This window comes from Hevea brasiliensis, chromosome 9 (genome assembly GCF_030052815.1).
Source record: "Hevea brasiliensis isolate MT/VB/25A 57/8 chromosome 9, ASM3005281v1, whole genome shotgun sequence".
Taxonomy (NCBI): Eukaryota; Viridiplantae; Streptophyta; class Magnoliopsida; order Malpighiales; family Euphorbiaceae; genus Hevea; species Hevea brasiliensis.
In genome coordinates, this window is record NC_079501.1 from 84,869,774 (window position 1) to 84,880,417 (window position 10,644).

The 10,644-nt window shown below is 30.0% G+C and overlaps 2 protein-coding genes across 2 annotated transcripts; both read right to left on the reverse strand.

Moving 5' to 3' along the window:
• Nucleotides 1-1,317: 1,317 nt before the first annotated feature.
• LOC110645018 (uncharacterized) lies at nucleotides 1,318-3,038 on the reverse strand. The gene is made up of 2 exons (XM_021798011.2): nucleotides 2,678-3,038; nucleotides 1,318-1,727 (listed from the first exon to the last, which is right to left on the reverse strand). Exons 1-2 carry the CDS (start codon nucleotides 2,881-2,883, stop codon nucleotides 1,493-1,495), a joined length of 441 nt encoding a protein of 146 aa, XP_021653703.2. The 5' UTR covers nucleotides 2,884-3,038; the 3' UTR covers nucleotides 1,318-1,492.
• A 3,804-nt stretch (nucleotides 3,039-6,842) lies between these two features.
• Nucleotides 6,843-10,234, reverse strand: LOC110645022 (60S ribosomal protein L5). Its single transcript, XM_021798016.2, has 9 exons — nucleotides 10,093-10,234; nucleotides 9,235-9,304; nucleotides 9,046-9,137; nucleotides 8,728-8,854; nucleotides 8,532-8,611; nucleotides 8,305-8,421; nucleotides 7,843-7,977; nucleotides 7,550-7,719; nucleotides 6,843-7,188 (listed from the first exon to the last, which is right to left on the reverse strand). Exons 1-9 carry the CDS (start codon nucleotides 10,093-10,095, stop codon nucleotides 7,086-7,088), a joined length of 897 nt encoding a protein of 298 aa, XP_021653708.2. The 5' UTR covers nucleotides 10,096-10,234; the 3' UTR covers nucleotides 6,843-7,085.
• Nucleotides 10,235-10,644: the final 410 nt, after the last annotated feature.

Consider the following 10,644-nt stretch of genomic DNA (forward strand, 5'->3'; position numbering starts at 1 on the left):
ATCAAACTCAAACCACCTATATATAAGATAACTATGTTATCTTAAGTTAAGAGATTATATACACTATTATGATCTAGATGATTATATATTGACAAGAGTAAACTCCATGTACATATCATCTTACATCACTGATTTGGCCTACTTAAGTGCCCATTTTGTTTGTTATATGACATGAGACTCACAATTTCATATTATTAGTATCTCATACTAATCGATGGGAACAAACAAATATGACAGTCTATATGGATATATCTTATCCTCTGACGTATTCAAAACTATAAACCATAATTTATAATACTTGTACTAAAATATTTCGTCACTCATATTCTTAATACTTTAAGAATGAAACATGTAATAAGTTACTAAAGGATAATTTTCATTAAATTTAAACCATTTAAATTCAAAAGAAAAAGATATATATGCCGTTAAAGGGAATAAAATTTTACAAGATACAAATTTCATGATATGTTCTAAGGCAAATTTCATGACATGTTCTAGGGCATACTACTAACGCTCATTTGGTACCCAACTTCTAAAATTGCTTCTAAATGGGCTTGACAGCTAGGTACTTTGCACGGGAGTCCCACTATCACTCATAATCAATGCCTCAGTTGCCTGCTAGCATCTTTATATTTTGATTGTTAAATAAATATTTTGATATTTCAATGTAAACATATCACTCTCATATTGTGCATCGGTTTTTATCCTTCATAATCTCTCCTTGCGAATTGAGCATTTTAATGGGTTTTCTTGTTTGTTTGATCTGAGACCATCTTATTTTTATTGCAGAACTCATAGAAGATGCGACAGATATCATAGAAGACTCGTCTGGGTAAATTATCATTCTTGTCTAATTCAACCTCTTAAGCTACATTTATCAATTATCGACATGGGATTGGCTGAGTTTAGCTGGAGTTATATATAGCAGAAGCTGGAGATGATAAAGCAAAATGGACAAGAAGTTTCTCATCTGAGTCTTTTCTAGAATCATGCACCTTATGATCAATAAGTACTTCAGGGCTGTAACCAAAAATGTGGTTGATATTGTTGTAAAGGACATGTATATCCTGCTCAACAGGAACAGAACATAATGCTTCTCAGGTGAAACTGAAGCCCCTAAATATGTTACAGAAGTACTACTTTGAATTTTTGCAACATACAGTGTTTTGCAGAGCTCAACTGATCCTTCAATTAGGCGCAACGCAACTTGGTTTGCTAAATTTGTTTGTTGAAATGCCAATGAGCTTTTCCTCCAGGTAGTTGAATCATTTTTAAGACGATGTCTCTTGAGTTTGAGCCCCACTCAATTCCAAATGAAAAAAAAATGTTGGTTGAATTTATTATCCTTGTTTCTTGTTCTAGAAAATTTAAAACAGAAAATTTGCATATTGATGAAATCTCTCTCATTTACTCTTTATTGAAGTGCAGCAATTTCCCTTCCACTCAAGAAAATTTTTGAATGTTAAGGCTGGACGTAACAAGTACAATTTCTTTATTGCTGTTCAGATGGTTCATTTATGGGCTTTCCTTTCTCTCTTTGTTTGGCCGCAAACTCTTTCATGGCTTCCTTCCTCTTCTTGCTAGCTAGGACTTTTGCTTGCACACCACTTAAATTAGGGTCCTTTTTCTCCTCCGGTGGTGGAGGTGGCGGCCTTCGAGCTGCATTAGCGTTCCAGCGGCCAATGTTCAAGGCCAGCAATCCACCTGCCAAACCAAGGCTTACAGTCCTGTGCCATCAATGAACCCTTGTAAACGTGATGGCTTATGTGCATGTTCTTGTAAGGAGCTATCATCAATATGTCCATTTTTGCAATTACTCTTGTAACTATATTAAGCCTAAAATCAAATTTGCTGTATATTTGCATTCCATAAGAATCACACACCCGCGCGCGCACACATACACATATATAAAAGGGATTGTTTCACACATTTCCTTGACTTAAATTAGCGTTCATAAATTAATTTATGCGTATGTAAAATTTTAAATAATTATATGTTTAATTAAAATGTTTATAAGTGACTATAAATAGTTAATATATTCAGTAAAAATAATTTATAAACAGATTTATTATTAAAATTACTAAACATATTATTAAATGAAAGATGTGAAATTTTAAAAAATTAAACGAGGATAACATAATTAAATATTTAGTTAAACTTATAAACACATAATTTTTATAAGCACCATAAGTCATGAATGGTGCTTATAATCACCAAAATAAAAAGTTGGGAATCAAGTTATTTTTTATTTTTATTTTTATTTTTATTTTTATTTTTATCTTATAACCTTAAAAAATATTATAAATAAACATATAAATTTATTTTAAAACTTATAATCACCGAACTGAAAAGTTGGAAGACCAATTTTTTTTTTTTTTTATCTTATAAGCTCAGTTTATAATATTAAAAAATATTATAAATAAACATGTAAATTTATTTTTAAAGCTTATACTAGTCAAACTAATTTATAAACTAATATAAAAAACAGCATTGTATGTAACACCATAAATAAATCATGAAATGGGCCTAAATTGGAGGCATAACCAAAGTTCATCAACTTGAATGTTCCCAAAAGAAAAGCACTTGAAAAACAAATTAATAAAAAGTTTCAGTAGTTAATTCAAAAAAGCTTTTTCACTAGTACTACCATGGTATACAGAAGCATAAAGACACAGACCTGCGATGAATGGGATTGCCAGCAGAGATTGGCTTAGAGTCTTTATGGCAAGCCAATACTCTTTGAAACCCTAGAGATGGAACGTGGGTAGTTGTCTTCTTCTTAGATTTGGTTAAGAAAGAGGAGCTTACTGTGGCTGGTGTTGTGATTAGGGAATGGGCCATGACTGTTACTTCACTTGGGATTTTGTTTAAATTTAGAAACATGGGATGACATTTTTATTAAGCAATCATTTGTGAAGTGGAATTCAAATTACAAATGGATAGTGTTTTGAGCTGTACATGGAAAGGAGAGAGAGAATCCATTGGTTGGCTCTAGATAAGATTTCATGTAGTGGACCCTTTCTTCTGCTGCTTTGCTAGTTCTCTCATGCCCATTAGATGCTCCTTCCAATCACCTGTAGCACCATGTGGCTGTGTATGCTTCTCCAAGTTAATGGGCTAGTAGCCAAAGCCAGCATATGATGAGCATATACCTCTTTCAATTCATTATATGGAAATATGCTCATTATATTATGGAAATGTGCATGTAGCTTTTCAAGCCGTTGCTTTCCTTTAGGGTCTATTTGGATGAGAGTAAATTAAGGATAAATAAAGGTAAGAAGGAATAAATAAATTATGTATCTTTATTTAAAAATAAATAAATTAATGAAGGATAAAGGTAAGTAAGGATAAATCTTATCATCTCTGGTACCTAATTTTTCTTACAAGAGGGGTAACGAGGGAAAGGTGAGAGTTATAACTATTTTTATTTTACATCCCTTAAATTTACCTTTTTTTGGCCTTTTTTTCAAATATAAAAAATATACATTAACTCTCTTTATTTTTCTATTAATTTAACTTCTAAATCATAATTTTTTTTTATTATTATTATAACCCTCTTCATCCTTCCCCTCCTTACCTTTTTTTACTCTTCCATTACTTAACGTTTTCTCACTCCATCCAAACAGGCCCTTACAAACAAGCCAATAAATTATGGTTTAATCAATGTTTTCAAAACTTGACCGGACCAATCGATCAGCTTGAATTAACCGGAAACCAGACCCATGACCTATGCAAGAAGATTTGCGCCTTTACCGTCTAGGGATGGTAACGGGTTGGCTTTTTACAGACACTCGATCCGACCGAACCCTAATAGGACGGATTTGGATATTATAGAATTGGGTTCGGGACGGATTCAGGTTTGAAAAATAATGTCTATGGCGAGTTCGGATCAAATTCAGGTTTTATAAATTGAGTATCCGTTACCCGAACCCGTTTACATAAATACTTAATTATATATAAAATATATATTTTTATAATAATATTTGTAAATTTTTATATATTTTATTTTATATAAAATAGAATTTAAATATTTTATGAAATTGTTAAATTTTTAAAATATAAAATATTAATTAAAATAATTTTTTATACAAAATATTAATTAAAATATATAAAATTAAACGGATTCCGATTTTTTTTGGTACTAATAATCGAATTTGGGACGGGTTCGGGTAGTTGAGAATAAATTTTAAAACAGGTTTGGGACGAGTTCAGGTTTTGATAATATTAATCGGGTTCGGGTTCGGGTAGTTGAAAATAAATTTTAAACAGGTTTGAGACGAATTCAGGTTTTGATAATATTAATCAGGTTTGGGTTCAGATATAATGATTTTCGCGGGTACCCTATCCTTTACCATCCCTATTACCATCTGACCGACACTCGCCATTTCTATTATTGTGTAAATAATTTATTTAATCACTTTAAATTAAATTATTTATTTATTTTTATTTTGTTAATATAAATTTTTATCTATTTACTATTATATAGAATTTAAATATATCAAAATTTATATTTAATTGATATAAAATTTCTTATTATAAAAATTTTATTCTAATTGCTTTTTATTATAAAAATATCATTATTAAAAAAATAAAATTTACCTAGCTTTATTTTAATAACTTTTAATAAAATATATTATAAAAATATACAATTATTATTTTTGGAGAGATAATTAATTTTATAATATTTATTTAATGTATATCAATTCAATCCCTATTCAATTTCGATTGAACTTAACATTCTGTTTTCACTAGTTTTTAGATTGAATTAATTAAATCGAAAAACCATGGGTTTAATAGTAAAGATTAACAAAATTAAAGTTTTGAATTATTTATTTAAAATTTTTAAATCCATGATTATGATTATGATAAAAAAAATTTTCACTAATGAATTTTAATTTAGTAATATTAAAATGGTCTTCAGAATAAGGAAATCTCAAATTCGAATACTAATTATATCCCATTATACTTAAAAAAAAAAAAATCTCCTAACAAAATGATCTTCTCTCCTTTGCTCACACATCAAAGTTAAAGTCCAAGAAAATAAAAATTCGCTGCGCAAATTATTGAATACTTTCGGTATATGTACATTCTCACTCATAGAACTGTGAGGCTCACACTTCTAAATTTAAGAACTAATTTATTTTTTTGTGAGTGATGAGTGTGCAATGTAATGCGCCGTGTGTACCCTATAATTTTCTAATCCCCTGAATTTTTTTATAAACATTGCAATTTTAATTTAAAATTTAAATCAAACCGATATTAACCAAAATTTGTTTTTTCAATTTAATAAAAAAATCTAAAATTATCTAAAATCAAACATTAAACCAAACAACTAAAACCAGAAATCAAATTAATATTCAGTTTAATTTTTCAATATAAACCGAAAATTGCGCTCATAATTTTAATGCTTGGATACCATTTTTATAATGCTTATATACCATTTTGGATGAAGTGCAAAGCGATGGTTAAGCGTTGATGTATTGAAAATGTAATCTATTTTCTAAAATATTAAATTAGAGAAAAAAAATGAAAATATTAGTTATAAATAGGGGCAAATTTCAGGCACCAAATTAGCTAATTCTAAAATATATCATGTTAAACCAAACCAAAACCTAGTATTAAAATGGGTAAATTTTATTGACATTACCTATATTTCAACTTCAATTTGTGATACAAAATCTTTGTAATCTTTGCAACTTATTTCTATATTATTTATACTTACATAATTTTTTATGAGGATAATTCAAAAAAAAAATCCTATACTTTTCAAATTTTTTAATTTTATTTTATATTATAAAAATTATCAATTTAATCATAAATTTTTTAATTCTTGCTAATTTTACCTTTACCATTAAGAAAATCATTATCTCGCTAACACAAACGCTACGTAAGACATCATCTCGCTAACACAAACGAACGCTACGTAAGACATCATCTCGCTAACACAAACGCTACGTAAGACGCCATGTACATAAGATCTAAATCTAATTACAGTCAACATAAAAAATGACATTTTTGAATGAAAAGCGAAAAAAAATTTATATACATATATATATATATATATATATATATATATATATATATATATATATATATGCTCTATTCAATATAAGTATTCTCATATTAATATATATTTAATAAATTAGGCTTCAATAGTTCTTTAGCGCTGATGGATGAAATAAAAATATAAGATTAAAACACTAAAAATATATATTTTTAAGTAGAAATATATTATTTAAGTATGCTATATAAAAGAAGTTACATATCATGTCACTTTTATACGCCGCTCCTGTTAACGAAATAATAATTTTCTTAATAAATTGAATAAAATCAATAAGAATAAAAAAAATTCAAAGTTTAATTGATAATTTTTTAGTGCCAAAATTTAAATAGTACAATTTTTTTTTTTGACAATTATCTTTTATATGGATATTTCATGACAATTATCTCTTTTTTATGGATATTTCAGGTAAATAAATTCTACATTACTAGAATATCAGATCTATATAATTTAAATCATTGGGACTAAATAAATAAGAGAACAGAATTAGATTTTTTACCACGTCAAATTAATAAGAGATAATATAATTCTTAAACTGAAATATCACCTCAGCAGAAAAACAAAAGCTGACTGTTGAATATCATGAGTTTTATGTTATCTAAAGTAAAGATTAAAAAGGTTGTGCTAGAAATTAAAGTTTAGATAACCGAATGATACCATTCAGCTCAACCAAAAGATATAATAATAGATTTGAAAAGACAAACTCGTCAACCACTACAGAAACACATCTTCCAGTCGTATCCTAAAGGCATAAGAATAAACTGAACCTATCAGAACCACAGAAGGTAAAAGGTGAACCCAATAAAATCAGAAAATGTTTTACAATGCCAAGTCAAAATTGAAATTGCATTTCATACCAAACTAAACATTTCAAAATCTTGTCATCTAAAAAGTAGTAGTCCAATGCACCAAGCAATAAACAAAAATAACTTTTTAAGACACTAGGTTCCAAATAAAACTTAAAAGTAGGATGTGCGCTAAGGAAACTTTAGCATATTCATACTCAAATACCAATATTATACTTCTACTCATCATCCTCATCATCATCAGCGGCAGAGTTAAGTGCTTGCAATCGCTCAATCAACTTAGCTTTCCTCTCCTCGTATGTCATCTTCCGCAAATTATACCTGTTGAACGCACAACAAGATTCAATCAAATGATTTATATAAAACATACTAGATTGATGAAAAAATTGAATCGAATGGCTAAACTAATGCAGCCTGTCAACCCTGCATCAATTAGCACAAACCAGCCTTACAAGTAGACAAGCCAAACAAGATGCACAAGAAAACATTAAACTTCATTTTAAAAAAGAAATCCTAGTAATGCAATGAACCAGATGCAAAAAACCAATCACATCTCATAAAATAATTCCCAATGTCAGAATTGATAGCATGGTAGTTGAATTGTGATGTTTATCTAATCTAACACTAACAGTTAAACTGAGACTATAAAATGTCCACGTTTATTAACCAAATAGCAACAAACCTCTTGTGTTCCTTAGGTGGTTGCTTTTCTGATTTCTTGGCAGTTGGATCAGCACGAATTGCAGCATGAACCTTCTTGTACAACTCCTGCATGTCATCTGGCTCAATTCCCCTCTTGATGTATTCACTGAAATGAAGCTGGTATTTCTCTGGCTCATCCTCCATCAATGTCTGCAGAATGAATACAACGCAAGTCAATAAAAATAAAAATGTGCAACAACTGCAAGAACTTCCGTTGATCCTGCTAATAAACAAAGGACAAAATAGCATTTTAATTCACTCAGCCAGGTTTACCCTCATATATGCAGCAACATGACCACCATAGATATACTTGCGGTGAACTTCAGCATCAAGCTGCTTGCTGTCCTTTGAAAAGCCAGCAAACCTCTTATCACTGTGAGGGATATCCAAACCACCATCTAGAGCTCCCTGTAACCAATGACACAACAATAAAATACCAACCATAAAAAAATTCTCTCATTATCATAGAGACATACACTAACATACAAGTATTACAAACAACAAATCAAACACCAGAGCAATAAATTTAAGCTCTATGATAGAAAAGAAAGTTTTAAATGAAATGCTACAAGTTCTTACAATAAGTCGATTGATAAAATATACAACATGAAGTCATGCTCGCAAGTACCCTTATCAGGACAAATAGTTAATAGTTGGGAATTAGAATATATTATATTCAAGTACTTTCAATGACAAAATTTAGTAAGAATCAACAACTGCGATATTTTTGGATACCTTGAGAGCACCAAAAACACGATTTCCAGTTGTGGTTCTAACCAGCCCAACATCAAGTAAAGCACGGAATGGCCTCCTAGTCTCTGCTGGTTCAACTGAATAGTCCTCCCCAGTAGCCTGATAAAACAAGTTATCAAAACTTCATAATTTTTTTTTTTTAAGATGAATGCCCGAGGAAGGGGGGGTGGGTGGGGGTGGTGGTGGAATTGTTTTAATTGAAAATGTACCTCCTCATTGCCCTCATATTCCTCATCCATTTCAAGCTTTTTCAAAGTTCGACGAGCCAACAGAAGTCCAGTGCAGTAAGCTGTACATTTTACCGAATCAAATATAACACGAGTAAAACCAAAATGTAAGACAAACAGGATGAATACAACTGATGGGAAGAGGAAATAGCACAAAAAAATAACCGACATAAGGTACCTGCTGCATAGTTTGTCAAACCGACTTCAAGCCCAAATTGAGGAAGCTCATGAGAATAGGCAGCTGCAAGAACCATATCCCCAGTAATACTAGCTGATATTATTTGTGCGACAATGTCCTTATTGGACTATAAACAGTGTTAAGGATCAACATGTAAATCACCATAAGTTAAGCAGTAAACACAAGGACACTACACCAGTAGCTGTTATCAGACTAATAAAGGAACATAAATAAAGAGCAACTTGACCGGTAGAAAAAATACAAGGTAAAATAAGCATTTCTATAGATTAAAGCAAAAAAAACAAATCAAAGGGATACAAATCGCACAACAAAACGATATTTTGGAGTGTTGTACTTGTTCTTGTCCTGATTTATCAGGCGAATCCTGGCTCTATAGTCAGTCTTCCCCTCTGCAAATGTTTCCAAGAAACAAAAAATGCAAATGATAAGGAAACATTGGAAGAGAAAAAAAAAAAAACTTATGAACACACAATACTAAAGCAATACCTCTTCTTCTCTTAAACTTGACCTGAAACCGCTTAAAGTAAGCCTTGGTTTTCTGAGCCTTGACAAAGGCCTGCAATAACAAAAACATTGTTCAAGCAGTTATTAATATTGAATAAACATCATATAATTAAGTCAGCCAAACTGGGAAAGCCCTATATTTGAACTATCATCATGTCTACAGCTTAGTTGCTCTATCAATCTGTTAGAATATACTCAAAACTGAACTGCAATTTTTTATTTCAAAAAAAAAAAAAAATACAATAGTGACAAGTTTAGTTACCTTGCTCCCATGTCCTCAACATCCCAAAATGATAGTTTAATTTTTAAGAAAAATAAAGTATTTATTTTCTACTTCCACCAAAAATAATTTATTTCCCACACAGATAATTAAAACTCAAACATACCCACATCAAAAATTAAACTGATTTGCAGAATCACAATAGTTAAAAAGCCTTAATTTGCCCGAAAACACTTTCAATCAATATTTCAAAAAGGAACTACTACAATCACATTACAACAATATTAAAAGAATAATAATAATATACAAGAGATACAAAAGGCCAAGCTATATATCAATATCAACGAATGCTAAGAACAAGCAACTCTTTCCTTCCAACAAAATACAGCAAACCAAAACAAAGCAAGAAGCTTCATATGTATCTCACGTTAATACATATAAAAAAAAAAAAAAGCATAAATCCATGCCACAACACTCAAACTTCTCTCTTTTTTTTTTTTTTCCTTTTCCTTCATTCTAATCTCCTTTCACACTTCTTCTCCAAAACCAAACAGAGACAAACCACTGAAATGAAAACACATATAAACGCGCAGATATAAAACTAGGGATTTGAGTCTCACCATTGTTGAGTCTGGATCTGCGATGAGAGGGAGAGAGACAGAAAAGGGAGAGAGTTCGACGGCTATAAGAGAAGTAGGTACACAGGAGAGCTCAAAATATAAACCCTTGAGTGACCTAATATCAACGGCTGAGATCGAATCACAGCTGGGCCGCTACTAGGGTTTTGTTGATTCGTAGCTGAGTTGAGCAGATTGCAAGATTTGTGAGCCCAATCCGAGCCGGCCCATATAGAACTTAGATCATTTTATTGGTTAATAGCTTAATGGAATAAGGCCCAAATTTTGCCATGAAATTTATCAAGGCAATTTCATACTTTTTTAATAATTAATTTTATATTTTAAATATTAGAATTATTTATTATTTAAAAAAAGCTAATATTTTTTTATTACAATAATAAATAATTTTTAATATATAAAATTAGATAAAATAATATTTATTATTAAAATATAATATTTTATTAAAAATAAAAAATTCTGTGTTTTAAATGCACTAATAAGGAGGAAAACAAAATTAAAATAAAATAATTAAATAATTAAAAAAATTTAAACCTT

What these genes read in the sequence shown, in the direction of transcription:
- LOC110645018 (XM_021798011.2), bottom strand. Translation starts at nt 2,883, where the DNA reads ATGTTTCTAAATTTAAACAAAATCCCAAGTGAAGTAACAGTCATGGCC. An exon ending in GGCAATCCCATTCATCGCAG is followed by an intron (nt 1,728 to 2,677) that starts GTCTGTGTCTTT and finishes TTGATGGCACAG; the next exon opens with GACTGTAAGCCTTGGTTTGG.
- LOC110645022 (XM_021798016.2), bottom strand. An exon ending in TTTGACAAACTATGCAGCAG is followed by an intron (nt 8,612 to 8,727) that starts GTACCTTATGTC and finishes TAAAATGTACAG; the next exon opens with CTTACTGCACTGGACTTCTG. An exon ending in AATATGAGGGCAATGAGGAG is followed by an intron (nt 8,422 to 8,531) that starts GTACATTTTCAA and finishes TTGTTTTATCAG; the next exon opens with GCTACTGGGGAGGACTATTC.